The sequence below is a fragment of the Paralichthys olivaceus genome, chromosome 6 (genome assembly GCF_024713975.1).
Source record: "Paralichthys olivaceus isolate ysfri-2021 chromosome 6, ASM2471397v2, whole genome shotgun sequence".
NCBI lineage: Eukaryota > Metazoa > Chordata > Actinopteri > Pleuronectiformes > Paralichthyidae > Paralichthys > Paralichthys olivaceus.
Genome location: NC_091098.1, coordinates 1,636,525 through 1,659,299, shown reverse-complemented (window position 1 = coordinate 1,659,299; position 22,775 = coordinate 1,636,525). Strand labels below are relative to the sequence as shown.

General features: G+C 39.4%; 1 protein-coding gene across 3 annotated transcripts in view; it reads left to right on the top strand.

Moving 5' to 3' along the window:
- The window catches only part of LOC109630996 (paired box protein Pax-7), a 55,741-nt gene that overhangs the window by 15,637 nt on the left and 17,329 nt on the right, over nt 1-22,775 (top strand). For all 3 annotated transcript variants that reach the window (XM_069526170.1, XM_020089562.2, XM_020089561.2), the window contains 3 exons: nt 13,368-13,567; nt 18,123-18,288; nt 20,730-20,929. In XM_069526170.1, the coding sequence (XP_069382271.1) occupies nt 13,368-13,567; nt 18,123-18,288; nt 20,730-20,929 (566 nt within the window). The remainder of the gene's footprint in view (nt 1-13,367; nt 13,568-18,122; nt 18,289-20,729; nt 20,930-22,775) is intronic.

Sequence of the window (22,775 nt, the reverse complement as noted above, 5' to 3'; positions counted from 1 at the left end):
CCCCTCACTAATGCTAAGCAGTAAGTCACATGTCACTATGTTTTGACCCCTATGGTTGTAAGTCTACTCTACAGGACTTTTCTCATTAACAACACAATAAACAAATTAATCCAAGGGGAATATTGTATCATGTAAATGTACCCAATGTTTATGTATTATTTTATTTACATTGTATACCTTGTGTCTTAAGATGCTACATCCATTGCCACAAGTGCTTATCAGTATTCCTACATCTTCACCCTGCTATCAGAATTATCCCATTGGGAAAAGCAATTATTATATCACAATCAAATGAAACACTGTGTTTTACTTGATTCCATTTTGGATTGATTCTTTAAGTTAAATAAAAGCCAGACTCTGAGGGACACAGCAGGCTTTGTGATCTCAGTGCACATTCTGAAAAACATAATAGGCTAGTAATTTGGTGATAATTGCCTCCCCTGGAACAGGAAAATGGAATTACAGCTATCGTTATTAAGTCATCCGAATGTCCATAATTGTTTAATTAGACTTGTTTTTTAGAGGGAGACTGTGTGTGTGTGTGTGTGTGTGTGTGTGTGCAGTTGCTGCACATGATGCCAGCAATCGGAGCGTGGATGTGTTTCTATATAATCGTATTCACTCTGTAACAAAACCAGGCTGTTGTGTAAAACCTAAGCGTACTGTTTGTTATTTATACCACAGCACATTTGCACCCCCCCCTCTGTGTGTGTGTGTGTGTGTGTGTATGTGTGTGTGTGTGTGTGTGTGTGTGTGTGTGTGCGTGAGAGAGAGAGAAGCTGCGCCATGCTCCCATTCTCCTGATAAGACGTAGCATGCCAATCGAGGGATCTGCTTGAGACAAAGATGAAGTCCAGGTTTAGCCCCTCTATCGGCTCTAGGCGTCTGTCTCATTACCATAATCTCTGCTATGTGGCTGACCCTCCTGATCCACCGGCCTGTCAAACTTTATTCTACTCCATCCTGGGATCCTTATTGTGCTGCCATCCAAAGCAAGTTTGAGGCTGCTGCTACCATGTGATACCAAACCACCAGTGCGGCTCAGTTTGTCAGTGCAGCTGCCCGCACACTGCTGGCAACCCTCGACCATAATCGTGCACTGTCATTTACACAACCAGTCATTTTGAGCTTCATTGTTGGCTTTGCTGTTCAAATATACTCTCAGGTTACCCCAATTTTTTTATTGTCTCCATTCTGGCAAAACTCATATATTCAGAAGTAAAAATTAGGCAGAAACACAAATTTGTATATGATGAAGTAATAGGTACAAACCAAACATACTGAATTATGCTGGCATTCTTTTTTAAAAAATTGAATACACAAACATAATAACAGATACATTTGATAGCGTACATTATTAGTATCATGAAATAATCAAATTTAAGGCTGATGTGTGACATTTGTTTTCAAATACAGATTTTATTTAAATTTCCAAAATATCTTTAGCCATATTTTGGACACTTGAACAAACAGTTCACATCTAGAACAAAGTAGATATGTAAATCAGATAAAATGATTATGGCCTCCTTAGTGTATATACTCTAAGTGTAGGCTATATAGTTCAATTTAGTGATTTAGCATCAGAGCTTGTAAACGTCTGCACCTTTTCCACACTTATTGGATTCAAACACAGTTTGATGTAAACTCTTCTGCAGTGTGAGTTTGTTGGCTGCTGATGTAACTCCTAAAACTGCCAAAAGATGATTCAAAAGAAAGAACAAAAACAAAACAAAAAATTACCTCAAAGCAGATTGTTTTAGGTGGAGGCCAAATTCATGAAGTGTGGGCTGACAGAAACAGAAAGGAAGACAGAAAATGTGAGGCGAGGAAGCCTCCTTTTCACTCATATCTCTCTCTCTCCTCCACCTCTCCCTCTCTCCTCACAAAAATCCAGCAGCATGTGGAGGGAAAACAAATAGAGTCCATCCCATTGCAGCTGCACCCCGAGGATTGGTGATACCTTTTGGAAACTGATCCCACCCTACTGCAGCCGCCTCAAGTGTTGTCACGCTGAGTTAGAGCCAAATTGCTCTGCAAGCTAACACCATCACCCCCCCACCCCCATCCCACAATGCCTGCACCAACCTACCAGCAACAAATAAGGCATGCAGAGTACAGTATATAGAGGCTGTTTTTAAAGATGTGCATGTGTATAAAAATATATACAGTACATTTTTTTACCTTGGTATATAGGAAAACAAATTATTGCACGCTAAAAGAATTGATTTAATTAATGCAGCAGCGTGTCCTGCGGCCACATGTAATCCGTTGAGAATTCTCTAGTGGGAGCTTTCAAGGGGTGCAGCTAGGGGGGAATACAAAAAGATTTTCTCCCTGAGTCTCTTCCAGTGGCCTGTAATGGGAGCCTTGCTCTAATCCTATAATTCCTTGTTTAATTAAACTACAGAGCCGACCCTCTAGTTGTCTCAGCCAGTTTGACAGGGCTTTTCTTTCCCTACTTCACCAGCACATGACCGACGTCTGTAGTGAATAAAATACATGCATACAAATAAACTAATACACGCTAGAAGAATATCCATGTCCGCCCTCCATTTTTCACTGTCAACAACCCAGAATGCACTGCACACCAACATCTTCATATTACAGATATTAACACCAAATACTGAACTTCACAAACCTGTGCTCCTCTGAAGACACCTTCACTGTACAAACAGATTTTATATACCACTAATTCATGAAAGGCTAAGGCCGCTATTCAGTTTCACTATACCGTATGTCACATATTTGAAATGTAGTCATAAATATGGCTTTTCCATGCTGAATGCTTTTCTTTACCATCATATTATTTGTTGTTGTTTTTAAACCAAAAAATAGTGGGGGGTTTAAATGACGATGGCTGACTAGAAGACGCGTTTGCACTGAGCTTTCACACCCACTCGTATTTTACAAGTTATTGTTCCCATTTCAGCTTATTATATTGATTCAGTGGCTTAAGAATTAGCACCAAGAAGAAAAAGTGCCCTTTGGGAAAGAAGTCATGTTGAAACTGACCAAAATCAAAGAGAATGATAACTGTCATGACTGCTAGCCAAACAACAGGCGCACCATTAACAGGTGAGGAGCCCTTACCAGAGGTGAACACCACCGCTCTGATTCGCGAGGTGACTCAAAACTTTAGCGACATAATGAAAGAGAAATTCTCCAAGTTCACGGAGACTTTGGAAAGAATATCCACAATGTTGGAAAGCCAGTCGAAATTACAGAGGCAGAGCAGAGAGGGTCAGATGTGGAGGATATGGTGACCGGTCTGGAGGGCAGACTTGCTGAAGCAGAGAAGAAAATTAAGGTAATGGCTGATGGCATGGAGAAGCGGAGAACCCTTGTGCTAAAAGCTGTAATAAAATTGACTGGGCACACCAAAGCTTGGGGCTGCGGGGCATATGCTCCCGCCCACTGATTAACAAACTTCACAACCCCAGGGATAAACCGATCATAATGGCAGCAGAGAGGGTGACGCCTAATCTGGAATATGAAGGACAGCGGATCTTCATACACCAAGACTTATCTTCTGCAGTTTGAGAGAGACAGCAGGACTTCAACAATGTGTGTGTCAGGCTCTGATAGACAAGGGCATCTGCTTTAACATGCGCTTCCTGACTACACTGACTGTGAACAACAATGGCACTGTTGTGGAACACTAAGTTTGAAACACTAACGGATGCAGAAAACTTTTTCAACAAACTGGAATAAAGTTGGACAGGAGACAATTTCTAACTGTGACTTTCGTCTTGTTTGATCTGGAGGATTACACGGACACAGCTCATTAAGGGCTGTGTCCGTGTTGTTGTTTTTGTCACAGTTTTTGAGAGAACACTTCAACATAAGTCTTTTAAAGGTGTAAATGGTGACCTGGCTCTACTGTGTTTTTTCTTTTTCAAAATGTGTAGTGTGATATAGTCACCTCTTTAAAATGCTCACTCTAATATGTTAATAATTAATATAAAATTGATTATTTTGTGCTCGATAATATCAGCATTAGAACCTTTTTGTTGATAGGCCATAATAATAACAGGCAGATAACATTATTTTGTGGAAGCGGGGGTGGGATATGGAGGGTAAACTTCTTACATGTGCTCCTATAACAGTACCCAGTCGGTATCTTTTTGTTTTAGTTTGATTGTTGATAATTATCACACTCTGATGTTTTCTTCATGTTTACATTGTTTTCTGAGTATGAAGAAGGTTCTAGCTGATTTCCCATCAATTAGAAGATTGTTCATTCCAGCAAAATCATCCAGCTCATGTGCCAAATAATACTGTATTGTACTATATTTATTATAATGGGTCACTTTTCCACAAGTGATTCACCTGAGTTTTCTGTTTCTACTGTATGGGAAACAGGCTTGAAACTGGCTAGAGCATGAGCGAGACATTGTTATATTGGAAAGAGTCCTTTAACTAACATGTTAATGGAGTAATTTGAAAGGGGCACACTTACACCAACTTTAAATCTCGCCTGTATTTCTCTTTTTTATAGAAAGATAAGCCTCCTGATTTTTATCTTACAGACCAATAAGCTTGCTTGGGGTCGATTGTAAAATTGTATCCAAGCTTCTGGCTAGGAGATGGAGGAAATATTGCCTATTTTGTTGAGACTGGACCAGAAAGGATTTATCGAAAATAGATACTCCAACTCCAATGGCTGACGGCTTCTTAATGTTTTATTTTCACAAAATACAAAAAACAAGGTTCTTGCTGTTTCACTGGATGCTGAAAAACCTTTCAATCAGGTGGAGTATCCATTTGATGTGCTGAACAGGTTTGGTTTGGGTTCTGACTTTGTTGAGCGGGTTAAAGTACTTTACAGGTCCCCGGCTGCAAGGTTCCTGGTAATTGGTTCAGTGTCTGCGATTTTCCCCTTTTCCCCTGCCTTGTCTACCCTCTAGTGCTATCCGACCGCTGCAGCTCATCCAGGATGCAGCAGCTCAAATGGTCTTTAACTTACCCAAATTCACTCACGCGACTCCACGCCTTCACTCCCTTCACTGGTTACCAGTGGCTGCCCGCATCCGTTTCAAAACACTAGTACATTCGCGTGAATGTATCGGGTCCAGTCTACATCCAGGACACGGTCAAACCATACACCCCAGCCCGTAAACCATACACCGTCTGCATCAGCTTGCTGCTCCCTCAATGAAACCAAACCACCAAACAAAATCACGACTGTTTGCTGTCCTGGCTTCTTAATGGTGGACAAGCTCCCCATTGACACCAGGACAGCAAAAAGACTTCATATCTTCCGACGCAGACTAAAAACATATATATATATTTCATTGCACTTATATGGCAATTATATTGTAGCACTTTGTAGTTTGGCTTTTTGAAGCAAATTATACTTACTTGATTCTTGTTGTTCTAGGTTTGTTCCCTCATGGTTGATGAGGCGCGTTCACGTTCTCAAGGACATACTGGAAAACCGCACACACTCTCGCCCAAGGGCACTTGGGGTGGGCATTCGCATCGCTACGTCCGCTAGCTTAGCTACTTCCGATGGTGAACTTTTAGGCTTAAAACACAGTGTAAATTACCTTGTTATGAGTCGAATATGAATGTCAGGGCTTACGGACACTTGGAAGACACCACACAAGCAGTTAATTCAATTAAATTTTATTTGTATAGCCCAACATATAACATACAAGGTCAAGACCTTAAAAATTATCGAGAAACCCAACATCTCCCACATTAAAACTCCCTCATTAAAAAGAAGAAACCTCTAGAATCAGACTCAATTTGGGCGGCCATCTGCCTTGACTGGTTGGGGTGGGGGAGAAAATGAGGAGGAGAGGAGAGATGGCTGGAAAAGAGGGGAGAGAAGGGAGAGAGAAATAGGGGGGAAGGGAAGAGAGAGGAGAGAGAGAGACCAGGAACAGTGCACCATCAGGGTGTAAGAATGTTATCAATGATATCAACAACAATTTATATAATACATGTAGTAATAATAAGATGAAGACTTCCGGATTGCCAATAGACAGGTTGGAGTCAAGTACTTCGTAATTTTCTTCACTACAATTGGGCCTGTCATGCCTGGATAATATCAAGTTTGCTAAAATATTTTCTACATCAAGGGGAGCACCCCCCCCCCCCGTGTATCAAATCAAAATCAAATCAAATCAAATTTTATTTGTATAGCCCAAATTCACAAAACACATTTTGCCTCAGAGGGCTTTACAATCTGTACAGGTAGTGACACCCTCTGTCCTTTGACCCTCGGTTCGAGTGAGGAAAAACTTGCCCACAAAAAACCCTTTTAACAGGGAAAGGAAGGTGGAAGAAACCTCAGGGAGAGCCACAGAGGAGGACAGACGTGCAATGGATACCACATACAGAACAAAGCAACAGAAACATATTGTACGATTACAATGAAAGACAATAATTACAGTAGCAGTGGTGGTAATATGTAACAATGCTACAATAATAAACAAGTTAATATTAATGTCATGGAATTATGACTAATAGTAATAACAAGAGTGGATGTCAGGCAGGGCCATGGCAGTAGTGGGAACCACGATCCAATACAGGGAGCAGCCATGAACCATGAGAACCTTCTGGATGAGAGAGCACAGAAACTCCAGGGAAGAAGTTTAGTTAGTAACATGCATTAATGAGACATGTATGTTTAGAGATCGGGATGATATCTCTGCTTGAGATACAATGCGTCTAATTTTGGCGATGTTACGATAGTGGAAGAAACAGATCCTGATCAAAAACAACTCAGAGATTCTTAACGGTGGAGCTGGAGGCCAGGGTGATCCCGTCTAAAGTAACTAAGTCTCTAGAAAGAGAGTTTCTGAGGTTATTGGGTCCAATTACAAGAACTTCAGTCTTCTCTGAATTTAGCATCAGAAAATTATAGGTCATCCAACTTTTTATATCCTCAAGGCATTCTTGAAGTTTAATTAACTGATTGGTTTCATCAGGCTTGATCGATAAGTATAATTGGGTGTCATCAGCATAAAAATGAAAATTAATGAAGTGATTCCTAATAATGTTCCCTAAAGGAATCATATATAAACTGAATAGAAGTGGTCCTAACACTGAACCTTGTGGGACTCCGTGACAAACTTTGGTATGTACGGAGGATTCGTCATTGATATGAACAAACTGGGATCGATCTAAAAAATAGGACTTAAACCAGCTTAAGGCGGTTCCTTTGATGCCAATATGATGTTCCAGTCTCTGTAAAATAATTTGATGGTCAATGGTGTCGAATGCAGCACTGAGATCTAACAAGACAAGTACAGAGATGAGTCCTTTGTCTGAAGCCATTAGGAGGTCATTTGTAACTTTGACTAGTGCAGTCTCTGTGCTATGATGCACTCTAAATCCTGACTGAGAATCCTCAAATAAACTGTTCTTATGGAGAAAGTCAAGCAGCTGATTGGCTACAGCTTTCTCAAGGATCTTCGAGAGAAAGGGAAGATTTGATATTGGTCTGTAATTGGCTAAAACCTCTGGATCTAGAGTGGGCTTTTTAAGTAGAGGTTGAATTACAGCTACTTTAAAGGACTGTGGTACAAATCCTGATAATAAAGACGGATTAATAATGTCCAATAAATAAGGGCTAACTAGAGGTAGAACATCCTTGAGCAGCCTGGTTGGGATGGGGTCTAAGAGACAGGTTGACGGCTTTGATGAAGAAATAAATGAAGTTATTTGATGAAGGTCGATGGGGGAAAATCAGAGTAAAAATAAATTGGGTTTTATAGCTGTTTTCAAACTTGCTGTGTACGAGTGCAGATCAGTGCCTGCTGAGGGCAGGAGGTCTCGAATAGATATAATTTTGTCATTAAAGAAGCTCATGAAGTCATTACTACTTAGACCTAATGGAATAGATGGCTCAAGATGATCTATTTGTGAGGGGCTAAAGGAAGCAGACAATTCCTCTGCTACATTGAGACATGGCATTGAATTCAATACTGAAAGAATCACTTCCTTAAATTTGGCTACAGCACTATCAGATAAACATCTGTTATAGGAGTTTCTGCCAAAAGGCTTATAGTCCAGTAATATGAACTCAAAGGTTATTAAAAAATGGTCAGACAGAAGAGGATTCTGTGGAAAGACTGTTAGGTGATCGATTTCAATGCCATATGAGATAACAAGATCAAGAGTGTGGTTCAGACAATGAGTCGGTTCATTGACACTCTGACAGAAGCCAATTGAATCTAATAGAGAGATAAACGCAGCACTAAGACTATCATTGTGGTTGTCCACGTGAATATTAAAATCACCTACAATAATGACTTTATCTGTTTTAAGGATCAAGCCTGATGCAAACTCTGCAAATTCAGTTAAAAATTGTGAGTAAGGACCGGGAGCTCGATATACTGTAACAAATAGAATTGGCTGTAATGTTTTCCAGGTTGGATGAGTAAGGCTAAGAACAAGGCTTTCAAATGAATTATAATTTAGTTTAGGCTTAGGATTTATTAATAGACTTGAGTCAAATATGGCTCCAACTCCACCACCTCGACCAGTGCTTCGAGGGATATGAGTATTACAGTGACTGGGAGGAGTGGATTCATTTAAGCTAACATAGTCATCCTCCTGCAGCCAGGTTTCATTAAGACAAAATAAATCAATATCATAATCAGATATTAATTCATTGACTAAAACAGATTTAGAGGACAAGGATCTGATATTCAAGAGTCCACATTTAATTATCTTATTTTGGAATGCTGGAGATGTTGATTTAATTTTTATTAAGTTATGATGAACTCCTCTTCTGTTTATTTTATCTTTAAATAATGTAGGTGGACGGGGGACAGACACCGTCTCTATACTAAAGGATTGGGTGGGCAGCTGCGCAGAGGAGCGTGTAAGCTCCTCTGCGCCTCCATGCATTTAACTATGGCCCCCGGTGTCGCTAACTTCACGTTTCGTAAAATGGAGCTGCCTATAACCAGAGTGGGCCTCTCTGCGGGTGTGTCGCTGAGCGGGGAAAATCTGTTGGGCTTCAGTTTGGGGCTATGCCTCTTTCGAACAGTCACCCAGCCTCCCGGCTTCTCGGGGGTTGCTGGGGACGGCTAGCTGAAACTACCTTCGGTAGTACCGCACCGGCTACAGGTGACTTGCTCACTATAGCAGCCACTGACTGTCCGGTGGTGCCGTACCGTGCCTCTAAATCACTGAGCCTCGCCTCTAAGGCAACAAATAAACTACATTTATTACAAGTACCATTATCGCTATAGGAGGGCGAGGAGTAGCTAAACATGTAGCACAGTGGGCAGGAGAGAGCAGGAGAGGAGAGAGCAGGAGAGCAGAGAGAAGCCATTGCTATAGCTAGGCTAGCTAGTGTAACTAACACACTAGTAAAAGTATTACGATTTAAAGTGTTGCTAAAGTTAAGAGACCTGTTAGTGCGCAAACAGAACAAGTCTAAGGATAGTCTAAAAATATGCAGATAATCGCTGATGTGAGAAATATACGAAAATCTGTTTAGGTGAGAGGCAGAGAGCACCGTGGCAGTGACACCGACAACCGGAAGTGGCAGAATACGCTTACCGTAAAGCAGCGAGTCAATATGTCTCGAGTGTATGCATGTTGTTGTGCCTCTCTTATTTCAAGTGACGCAGGTGAAAGAACAATTCTTATCATGCTAAGCACACTTAGCATTTGGTGTGATATCGCTAAACATACTAGCCAGAGAGAATTTTCATCAGCGATACAACCTTTAACCAAAAATAAAGCTTTCCCTCCAGGCAAAGCAATGAGTATTTTCAATGAGCGGTATTCAAAGGAACTATGATTTGTTTCTGAATTACCTGCAAATGGTTATTTAATGTAATTCAAACAAATTCAGAATAAGTACAAAATATCACTTAACCACTTTTTTTTTGTTTTTTTCTAAGTGAGGCATTTTGTAAAATCATATCTTACCTTATCTTATCTTCTAATGATCAACCAATTTTAATTCCTATTGAAAGTTTTCTTTGAATTTTTTTAACTGCCTTTAATTACAGGAAATTAATGTCCCTTTTTATGAATCAGTTATTTCTTTTAATTCTGTTAATGCTGACAGAACCAGGGATTTAAGGACTTGGAGGATAGACTCCGAGAGAGTCAATATAGAAGTTTACACAAGTTGCAGAGTACTCCTCACTTTCTACACAAAATGAATCCTCATAGTTCACCCCTTTGTATGAAGTGTGAAGAAGAATTACGAACCTACTATCTGGCAATGCCCATTAATATCCAAATTTTGGAAAAATCTCGCTAAGGAGCTGAGCTCAATTTTCCACAAAACAGTTACATAAGACCCATTATTGTTTCTTCTGTACACCTAGGGGACAGCTCTCTTTATCCACTTCTGCTTCTAGCAAGGCGATGTATTCTGTGCCAGTGGATTCAGGAGCTTCCCTCGATTACACAATGGTATTAAAACATTTAAGGTTTTTCCAATGGAACATCTCAGTCTCTTCTTAACTATCTTCCAAGTGATCTTGTTGATCTACTGCAGATAGGGCGCCTGCACCTTGTCTTCACAAATAAGTCATAGACTTAGTTATTTCTTCCTTTGGCATGACCCTTGTCACAATGGTTGTTATAATGAAAATGATAATAGTGATATTTATACATATTTTGATATCATATCAGCACCAGTTTATAATAATTATAATAACAACAACAGAGAGAGAGAGAGAGATTTTATTTAACCATCAGGTTTATTGTGTACAGACTCTTGATGGCATCTGGTCCCATGTGCCAGCTGTTTTTATCTGGAATATATACCACAGTCTAGATTAACACTATATATCAAATCATAAATACTCTCCAATCCTGGTAAGAATTTAGTAGCCTCATTTGAAAGTGTGAATCTGCATGTATCGGATAATCTCCCATGGCTCCTTGTGAACAGCAGTGTGGACACATTGTGTGTCAGTGAAATCAGCTGTGCAGTAAATGTTTTGAGACTATTTTCAGCCTGCCAGTGTGCTTGTCTGGGCTGCCCTCGGGCACACAGTGGAAGAATGGTGTTACACACATCACCAAGGTGGTCTGGAGAGATTAGCACCCCTCATTACACTGCACCTCTCAGCACTGTGCCTTGGAGGATGCTGGGATCCGCAGGTTTTGATATAGAACTGTACTTACAGTCAAAAGAAAAGTGTTCTGTCATATAAATAACCACACAAAGAAATCATTGGAGATTGTAGCATTCGAGGCATCGTTTGATCCTCCTCCATCTGATCCTGCTGTATGAGTCGAAAGTTGTGAACATGTCTATTGCTTCTTGCTGTGCCACACAATGTCACAGCTATCTCTCTATTTGTCTATCTATCCGTCTATCCATCCATCCATCCATCTATCTATCTATGACTGTTGTATTATACTTCAGTATAAGATAGGTGTTCCTGATTAACTCCTAACAGAGTGTATATGAATATAATGTAGATATAATGTATGAATCCATACATAATAGCTAATTTGCAAATTAAGCTGTTTGACATTTTTAAGCCAATAACAATGTGATTTACAACATGTTCTGCAGCATGAGAAACTTCTTCGTTTGTGTAAAATCATACTCCTAAATGTTGCGGCCTCAGAGCCAGGCGTAACAACTACACATTAATATTTAGTTTTTTATCCTTGACGAGTGGTGTATTTATAAAGTGCTCTTCTAGTCTTGATGACCAAAAATCAAGCACTCTCCAAGGATTTTAAATCCAAAGAGAATGTAGAGAAAAAGCAAATTACAATACATAGAGAGATTTTACAAGATCGATCCTCATATGAACCATATACAAGAGCGATTTCAGTCTGGTTTTAGAAAGCACCGAAACAGCACTGGTGTGAATAATAAATGACCTTAGCAAAAATGCATTTATCCTTACGCTCCTCTGTTTATATGCAGCATTTGACACATTAGATCACAAGATACTTTCACACTCGAAAGTTGGATTGGTATCAAAGGCTCAGCTCTAAACTGGTTCGAAACACACCTTACTGGCAGAACATATTTTGTTAGCCTCTTTCACAAAAGCATGATAACCTTTACTGCATTCCACAGGGTTCTGTATTTTACCACTGGGAAAAATTAGATGACTCTGATGCTCCAAATCAAGTTATAGATTGCCTCTGAAGCGTGGAACAATGGATGAGCAACAATTTTCTTTTGATCAGAGACAAAAGATTATTAGCAAACTGGGGAGTCTGGGACAACAAAAGTAAAGAACCTGGGTTTTAAACTTTACTCAGAGCTTGATTTTAATCCACACATAAACAATGTCACAAAGATTACCTTTTATCATTTAAGAAATATTGCAAGATTTGGAACAAACTTTCAGCACACATCAGACAAGCTTCTTCTGTTGATAGTTTTAAGAAACAACTCAAGATCTACTTCTGCAATCTTGCTTTTAATTAATTTTATCTTCTTTATTAACACCATTGTTGTTATTGCTGATGTGTTCTTATTGAGCTCTTATTTCATGTCTTTCATTGTAAAGCACTTTGAGCTGCATTTTATGTATGAAAGGTGCTGTATAAATACAATTTATTATTATTATTATTGTTATTATTATTGTTATTATTAGTATTATTGTTATTATTAGTATTATTATTATTATTATGTTTGCGATGATATTGAGGGGGACAACTCTCTGGATTGCCCCTGAGTGGTATGCAATTTCAATTTAAAGGGAACGATTAACAGTTTGATCAATAATGTCTACTAATGACCCTAATGAATGGTGTGACTTTACTTTTTAAGTCTGAGCAGTTTGAAAAGGTCACCAAACCAAAGAATGCGTTTATGGTGTTACAACTGGTTCGTGGGCTGCAACAAAGTACAGAGATGCACTCTGCAATCTGTTCTCACAAACTGAAGTTTATAAAAGAAAATGCAAATAATTAACATGGTATGTGGGCTGTCTGTGGCCCAGGGGTGAGAGCAGTCATCCTCTAACCAAAAGGTCAGTAGTTCGATCCCAGTCTTCCCTAGTCTGCACGCCGAAGTAGCCTTGGGCTAGATACTAAACATCAAATTGCTCCCTCTCTTAGACAAAGTGATGCACTTAGATTCACTGCATGAACGTGTGTGAATGTAAAGCTCTTTTAGTGGTTATCAGGACTAGGAAAGCTCTTTATCAATATAGACCATTGCCTTTTACCATTTATGTGGTAGATGGGATTTAGTAGTGAATGTGAGTACATAGTTGAAAAAAATCATGGTGTGGAGCATGTTGTGAGTGTGAACGAATAGAATACAAAAAAATATGATACTGGCACATTGGCGTCTGGGTAGACAAGTTTAAGAAACTGGGAACACACATTCATTACATCATTATATGTGCAAAAGCTAAAATCGTACTGACATGATGTGGCCCTTCCATGTGTTTGTCTAGGCAGTCGGATGGATGAAGTGTCTGATGTAGAGTCGGAGCCTGACCTCCCCCTGAAGAGGAAGCAGCGCAGGAGTCGCACTACATTCACAGCGGAGCAGCTGGAGGAGCTGGAGAAGGCTTTCGAAAGAACCCACTACCCTGACATCTATACCAGGGAAGAGCTAGCACAGAGGACCAAATTAACAGAGGCCAGGGTCCAGGTAACACTTTGACATCCATCTATCCAACCATCCATAATGTTGCCTGTGTCATCTGTGTGACTGTTCCACAATTTTTGCTCTAACAGCAAAGACTCTGTCACTATGTGGTCACAAAATGTGACCTGCATGAAATGCTCCGTCCACTGATCTATAAGGGGTTAATAAATCATTGATATAATTTAGGGTGAGGCCATGTAATGCTTTAAAAGTTATCAGTACAATTTTTAAATCAATGCACAGTAATGTGTAGTAATATGTCACTAAAGCTTGATGCCAGTTAACATTTGAGAAGCAATGTTCTGCAGCATGTCAAGATTGTGAAGGATGCTTCTATTGACCTGTTCGACTAGAATTATTTGTACGTGTACTTGATGTCACATTATTGTGATACTTTACGGACCATCTAGCATTCAACCATACTGTACATTCATACAACTCTCTGCCCTCTCAGCTAAGGAAACTGTTTTGACAGTTCCAGTGTCCCAGTAAATCTCGGGAAAGTACTGTGGAGCTCTGACAACAGCTGTTCAGCAGTGGGGTTGGGGCTGCATTCCTCAAGCATGTCTCACTCCCTAACATCTTGGCTGGAATCGGTTTTTCCCACCACTTTCAAGCGCGACACTCACTGAAACATTCAGAGCAGATCAAGAGTCTGGGCTGTCTCAGGGGAGCTTTAATCCACAGCAGCAACATGGATCAATCAAGAGACAGTAAAACAGAGACAGTGAGAAACCAGTGAGGCTTGAAACCATTGCACTGAACGCTTAACCTGCAGACACTAGTCATCCTACATTCCCTGATGCTTGTTTCATGCAGATATATATAAAAAGAAACAGGTAATCTACACTTGCAAAATCTGGTCTCGAGTCCCCTTTTCCACTTGTTCTTAAGCTTTTAATCCTTTCAAATGGTCGCCACCAATGTTGAGTTGGTTTGCTCCACAAGTAGGTGCGTTGACCTTGAGCCATAGACAGTTTTGTCAGCTGTGGTTTTGTCAACAAATTAACAGTCAAGTGCAAGGACTAAAGTACTGACTGTAATAGAATGAATGTAGAGAGTAATGTCCAGTTAAAATAACAAATAAAAAAGAGGGGTTTGGCACTGATTATGTTAAGGAAACTTATAACCTGAATGATTGCACATATCTCTCACTGGATGGTTGTATAAGGTTGTGGTTCCAGTCCATGTCAATCCAAACCATTTCACATTTAAAGCTTGTCAGATGGGGTGTTGAATGTTGTGCTTGATATAAACAAAAAAGTATACAAGCAGAGACATGTCAAATTTAAGGAAATTGTACCTGAATAAGGAATTTTCTTTTCATGCTACTACTACATATTCAGATATTGTTCTTTTTTGTACTCTTGTTCTCTACAATCATTCATATTATTAATGCAATTTTGGTGTACTACATTGACAATAGAGACATTTCATTCTATTATTTAACAGGTTTAAATTGATGAGGAGCTTTTGAAATTCAATGTTTAGTACAGTAAGTAAAACACAAATAAAGTTGATTTTATCATTGCATTGTATTAACCATTCAAAGCTGAAAAACATTGCATGTGTCCGCAGACAGAAGAATACCCCATTGATAATTACATTTTTTATAATTTTGAGACAATCTGTGACTTACTACACCTGTGCACCAACCTATTCCAAAAAATAAATATATTTTTATAACATATTTTTCATATTTGCATGGAAGGAGCTAAACACAAAGGTTCTGCTGTGTAAATAACCTATATTCTGTTTGCTACAGAAAGAAGTTTTATTATTATTACTATTAAGTACTATAAAGTATATTTGCATCTGTACTTGTTAAATTTTGATTAAAATCCCTAACACACACACACACACACACACACACACACACACACACACACACACACACACAGAGACACTCCTATCATTGCTCTACAGAAGGAGTTGGACTGGTGAGTTGATCAGACTCTACTTGTTCTGTATTTTTACAGAAGTACCTCTGGGCAACAACATCTGTTCTAATTATTTGAGTCTCCCGTTCAGAAATAGGAGTCCAAATGATGTTCTCCACTTGAAAGGCATATTTTCATTTGCCAAATGAAAAAGGCTGATTCCTGGAGAAAGTGAGCGGGTAGAGAGCTGGAGGCAATATAGATTCCTGCAATGACTTTGGATGTTTGCTCTGTGCATGTGCATGTATTAAGTAGTGAGTGGTATTGTATGGATTGATTCAAATAGCATAAATGAAAAAGAAAAGCACCTAGCTGTATGTAGTGGGACAGTGTGTGTGAGGAGCACACAGTGCAACAGAGACACATCTGGGGTGTGTAAGTGTGATTTCTGCCAGGCGGGGAGTTGCTCAGAGCATCTGACTTTTCGTTTTAAATTACGAACTTGGAAATTAGTGCACAGCTGAGTTGAAAATGAAGACTTTTGGCAGTAAATGCACCTTTGTCATTTCACAATCTGCCGGATCTGGCTCATATTACTGGACTTGGGAGTAGACGTGTGAGCGCTTTTTTTAAACCCTTAAGAAATTAATCTCTACAAAAAAGTGATGCTGCATTGCAGGCTAATACTACTAGTTTATGTGCAGTAGGTCATCCGCTAACCAGAAGGTTCCTGGTTCAATCCTCAACTCTCTAACTTTAGGGGAAGATAGTGAACCCTAAAATACCTTGATGACTGGCTGGGCTGCTCAGTCTCAGAGGAGTAAATGGTAAATGGTTGTATTTATATAGCGGAGAAGGAGTAGTGCCCTGCTTTTCGGAGGAACATCCAAGACCTGGGTCAAAAGAAGCAAAAGATATAATATAATATAATTTATATATTTTGTAACTGATGTCTGTTGATTATGTTCAAAATCAAATTATTCAATTAGTCTCTAGGACAGCTTTCTTCCACCTGCGCAATATTAAGAAAATTAGAAACATCCTGTCTCAGAAATATGCTGAGAAACTAGTCCACGCATTTGTTACCTCTAGACTGGATTACTGTAACTCTTTATTATCAGGATCCCCCAGGAAGACTGTGTAGTCTCCAGATGGTCCAAAATACTGCAGCATGAGTGCTGACAGGAACTACAAGGAGAGATCATATTACTCCTGTCTTAGCTTCTCTACATTGGCTCCCTGTACAATTCAGAGTATAATTCAAGATCCTGCTCCTCACACAAGCCATTAACAATCAAGCCCCTTCATATGTCAAATACCTGATAACACCATATTATCCAAACAGATCACTCTGTTCCCAAAACACAGGCTCTCTTGTGGTTCCAAGAGTCTGTAAGAGTAGAACAGGAGGTAGAGCATTCAGCTACCAGGCTCCTCTCCTGTGGAACCAGCTCCCACTCTGGGTTCAGGAGGCAGACACCATCTCTGCATTTAAAGTTAAAAACCTTTCTTTTTCCTCCCATAGTCTCTCTCTCTTTCTCTCTCTCATTGCAGGTATCTCTGACTCCAGAACTGCAGGACAACAACAATTATTATTATTACTATTATTAACAACAATACTTCAGTAATTATTAATTATACGAATTGTTACTATTATCATTAATAATCAATAACTCCTTTACACTGTTATTGCTTACATTTTAACTAGTCAGATCTGATACTTGATGGTGCACAAGTGTTCCCAGTCTCTCTCTTCCCCTCCCCCCCCTCCCCACTATCTATCTCTCTTTTCTCCCTTCTATTCCACTCACTTCTCCTCTCTTCCCCACTTTTCTCCGCTCACCCCAACCGGTCAAGGCAGATGACCCCCCACATTGAGCCTGGTTCTTCTAGAGGTTTCTCTTTGTTAATGAGGGAGTTTTTCTCTCCACAGTCATCAAAGTGCTGCTCATTGTGGGAACTGTTGGGTTTCTCTATATTTAATAAGATTTAAGGTCTTGACCTTCTATGTAAAGTGCCTTGAGATAATGTATATTATGATTTGGCACTATACAAATAAAATTGAATTGAATTGAATAGTTAGGGTTAGGGTTATTGTTATTCTTTGGCTGCATTCCATCATCTCAAGTCAATAAGGGGCAACACAGACACACACACACACAGACACACACACACACACACACACCATTTAATATCTTCTCCATGCTAAAGATTAACCACGACATTTAAATTTTTCAATACTTGAGTTCTTCTGAGAAAATACAACTTAATCAATCTCAATGATTATATAGCCAGGTCATCAAGTATTTCAGAATGTCAGTACATTGTGGCATCACTGTTGGGTTTGGTTAGAGTGCAAAGAATCACACAACTGAATACATTCAACTAACCATATATGCTAGCTGCATGTTTGAGATATCCAGTAATGCTGTGTCTACTGACAGGGACAGCTCCACAAATGTGATGGACACTGTCCACCACACAGCAGGTCAATAATGCTATTCACATATTAATTTCACAATTACAATACAAATCTGTCCCTGCAGAGGAGCTTTTCTTCACTGAGACAATGACAAATTATGTGACACTGTCACTGTATATTACTGTGTCAGCTATTTTTAAATAATAAAAATGACTAAGATGGGTGACTAATAAAATTCATGGTTTCTTTTTTTAAGGTCTGGTTCAGCAATCGAAGGGCCAGATGGCGAAAACAAGCAGGAGCCAATCAGCTAGCGGCATTCAACCATCTGTTACCAGGTGGATTTCCTCCCACAGGGATGCCAACCCTTCCCACTTATCAGCTGCCAGAGTCTAGCTACCAAACCAACACTCTGTCTCAAGGTAGAGCACATAACACTTTGACGCTGGTTAGGGACATATGTTGAAAATGTGTTGCTCCGTGTTGTAGTGTGTAAAGTGTGTGGGACTCTTGAACTAGTGAAAAATATGGCCTGCAAGCTATGCATAGTTAATTTGTGTCTTAGTGCACTGCATTTTAAGAGGCCACATAATAGATAAAGAAGATTCTGGTTCATGACTGTTAATTTGCTCTCCTTAAATGTTTTAAATCTTTTTAAACAAAATGGAATAGTAGTGTTACATATGATAAATTATAGCAGAGTACACAGGTTAAAAAATAGAGTCTGCTTGCTGAATATTTTGTACACTGCTACTCTTTAAAACAGAGTTAATTGGGGATTTCTCGTATCAACATGCTAAAATGTTCTCTTGCAAGCTGTATATGTAGCAAAATAGTATAGTGCTCATCAGGGACATTCTACTCACAGAGAATGCAGCACTTGTGACTCACACTGTCGATGCAGTGCAGAGACTCTGTGTTCACTTTGCTAACAATTGCAAGAAGTGTGGGCTCACCACAAGCCTGAAGAGGACCAACTGTCCCCTCCAACAAAAATGTCTTCCTCGATGTTGTGGCCAAGTTTGCTCAACTGGGTTTCACAATTAACAATCAAGACACCATCATGGCTAGACTGACCAATAGGTTGTGGGAAAGTAAAGCACTGACAGAAGACACCAACTTTGGAAATTAATCAGGACTGTGTTCTCAGCATCATACTGTATGGAAGTGAATCCAAGATCTATATGAGGCAAGAGCTTAATGCCGTTTACACAAAGTGCCTCTAGTGCATCCTCAAAATAAGCTGGGACTTCTCAACTTCTCAGCATGCAGTCCCCTTTTAGTAAATGCCACCAGTTATGTCCAGATCGTGTCTGATGCAAAACGGATGAGAGGCTAAAAGACATTTTGTTTGGAGAGCTGAACAATGGCAAGTGAGAGATCGCTGCATCACACACTTTTTAATGGACTGCCAACCTATATGGAGTAGGATGCAAACACAGCAGACCACAGTTTGAAGTGGTTTTGACTGTTGATTTGATCCGGAAATATCCTACACTCACATGATAAGGCAAATATGATGTGTAGCTCTCTTGTTACAAACATGTCAATCAGCAGATTTATGTTTTTCAGCTTTATTGGCACAAAATCGTGTAGCTAGTGGACTCACATACTCGGACACTCATGCATAGTCTCAGTAATTTTTTTCCACTCAACTGAACCAAATGATAGATACCAGGAAGAGCACCAGATTTCTCTCAAACCAAACCAAAGACATGCGTCATACGTAAAAGCTCCTCATTAACAGAAACCTATTATTTAGTTATAGTTCTACACTCCATTGGTACATTCTTCTTTTGTCCTTCTTCTATCCTTCTTTTCATCATTGTGGTGTGGTGTCAGTGTCAGAACCACATCTCCTGCCCTTTTGTTCACTTGAAAAATTGAGCATAGCATTATTTCAGGCAGGTGACAATGTCGAGCTCAGCCACAATCCAGTCCGTCAGCTGACAGCAGATCTGTATACCTGATGAGTCAGATGATTGTGTCCTTTGCTTTCAATTGGCAAAACTCTATTTAAGGTATCTAAACCCTACCCTGCTTCCTCTTCAAGCCATTTTCACAACCGACCCCCCTGCACCTACTTTTAATTCTGAATCTGACCTCATCACTGTTGTATATTGTAATTGATGCTGCTCTGTTTTGTCAAGTCAAGTCAAGTCAAGTCAACTTTATGATCAATAATGCCATATATGCAGGACATACTGAGAATTGAAATAGCGTTTCCCTCTAATCCCTGGTGCAAACAGCATTAAACATGAAATATAAAATATAAAAAATATAAGTTATTAAAAGATATAAACAGGCAGTGGCAAATTTAGACGATATAAAGAGGATAAATATGGCAGATATGGCGGGATGAACATAATGAATGGTATAAATATAAACAGAATTATCAGTGGAATATAAATATAAATATGACAATGTTGTAGTATTAACAGAATTACTGTATAAATATAAATATGGCAGATAAAATTTCCATATTTTACTACTCTGTGCCTCACTTCCCATGAAGTCACATGGAAGGGTAGGAAGGTGTGCTCTCTCAACCTTAGGCTTTCCAAGTATACATATGGAAGACCCAGAACAGAGTCATACAGCCAAATATAACGTATTACTATAATTGAAATCAAATACATACACGACGAAAGTGTAGTTCACAAAACTATGCTGTTTACTCAAAAATCGAAAATTTTTGGTTTGGTTCAGTTTAGCACACAGACAACGAACGTTACACGCTTGAGCAATTAAAGAAATGGATCTGTGTTAATGCACAAAAACACTGACTGGAGCACAAGGAGTTTTTAGGTTGTATATCTTTAAGTACTCAGCTATGTATTCACTTCTCTGTTTTGCTTTTTAGATGGTGGTGGAACAGTTCACCGTCCCCAGCCTTTACCTCCATCCACCATGCACCAGAGTAGTCTGTCCAGCACTGACAGCAGCTCCGCCTATGGTCTGGCCTCAAACCGCCACAGCTTCTCCACCTACTCTGACACTTTTATGACCTCCGCAGCACCAAGCAACCACGTCAACCCTGTCAGCAATGGACTCGCCCCACAGGTAAGACCTAATGGACTCAACATTAGAGCATGAGGATTGGAACTCTTGTTAACATTAACACCTGAATTGAGTAAACTAGATATACCTCACCATTATCCTCATCACTTGTGGGCTGTAATTTATTTCTGTAATCTCAGTAATGCTCGGTTATTCTGACACTGATGGATTTGCTTGTTAGCTTCCATGCTAGGAGTTAGGATGGACTGTCCATATAATTTTCTTCTGTGTTTGGTTTAGAAACTGGCTTAGGATATGTTCACTGTCAAGAGGGCTGGAGGTGCTGAGGTAGCTAGCCACTAATAGCAGATGTATTGACCTTTTGGCAACCTTGTTTAGTTTCATCTTGTTACTGGTATGTCCCAAATATCCTCTGGCTGTGTTCATTGTTATAGTGTGTTTCTAAGGTTGTTAGCTTGGTTGAGAAGTGGAATGGTGGTGTGCACAAATTTGTTGCTTGTGGTTACTGAATTGTGTTCCATGCTATTTCTAATTAAATGGTGAGGTCCCAACACATACACTGTAGATTAAATACAATTTGTTGGGAGTCACCTGTGGCAAAAGTAGGTTGACTAATCAAAAATAATAGAAAAGATTGTCTTTTTTCAGCCTACAGATGATAACTGGTTTCACAGAATACCGTGGTAAAATTCCTGACAGTTACTTTTACTGTGATGATTTGATTGATACTGTCCAGCATCAACCAAAGTTTCCAAGATGCAAAATATGGTGGAAGGAGCAGCATACAGGTGGGACAGTAACAGCAGGAGAACTGTTAGTATTCTCTGATCAAAGCCAACATATGTTAACGTCCACTGTTGCCAAATTGTGTGCATTAAACAAACGCTGATATTTTGTCCCAACTCTGACATTTGGGGACGACGTCTGAACTCTCACTGTTGATTCTCTTAAGTTAATGTCAATATCCGGGTGAACCTGTATGTCCAGAATAACGATATAATATTTGAATGTACTGTGATGACTGTTGAGATGAGTAGATAGCTCCTTGAAGAATATGATTGCAGCTGACCTTCTGTTATCGATAAATAAAAATACAGTACAACATACAATATTCAATTTCTATGGTAATCAGTTTAGATTTTTGTAGTTTAGACATTAAATAAGTGGTAAGTAACATTAGGATTGAGAAAAGCTGTCACCCTTCATATAACACTTCAGAATCTGTAATTGACAAAACAAATCTTAACTCATTTGTTTGTGATTGTAAGCACATATTAGAGAAGCAACCACAGTATTTCACTAATAAGTCAAAAACTATTTTTCATTTAGTTTTTTTTTCCACCAAGGAGGTTATGTATCCCTTTGTGTCTGTCTGTTAGTTTGCAGGATTATGCAATAACTACTGGACAAATTAGCATGAAATTTGGATGCAGTGTGGGTCCATGAATGAATGAATTAAATTTTGTTGTGGATCCAAGTAAATGGGTGGATCAAGGAATTGTGTTTAACCTTCTCTGCAGCATTTCCCACAGAATTAATTCAATATATGGCAATAGCAGGGGTGCACATGCATGCGCACGAACGTTGGTCTCACACGCAACAGATTCCAAGACTGGAACACAGACTGAAGAGTGAAAGGCAAGTTCTTTCATGAGAGAGAGCACTGTATTGCATGCCCATTACAGGTATGTGCACAACTGCAACCGAAACCATGAGTGACAGATGGTGCAGCATGTGGCGAATACCAAATAGTTACAACCATACAACGTAGCAACAAACCAAAACACCAAGTTACATATCTCTTTACATATTATTATGAGAAGTGTAAAATTAAATAAATTTAATAAAATAAATAAACACACATTTAATGTTGGTGTGGATCCAGGTC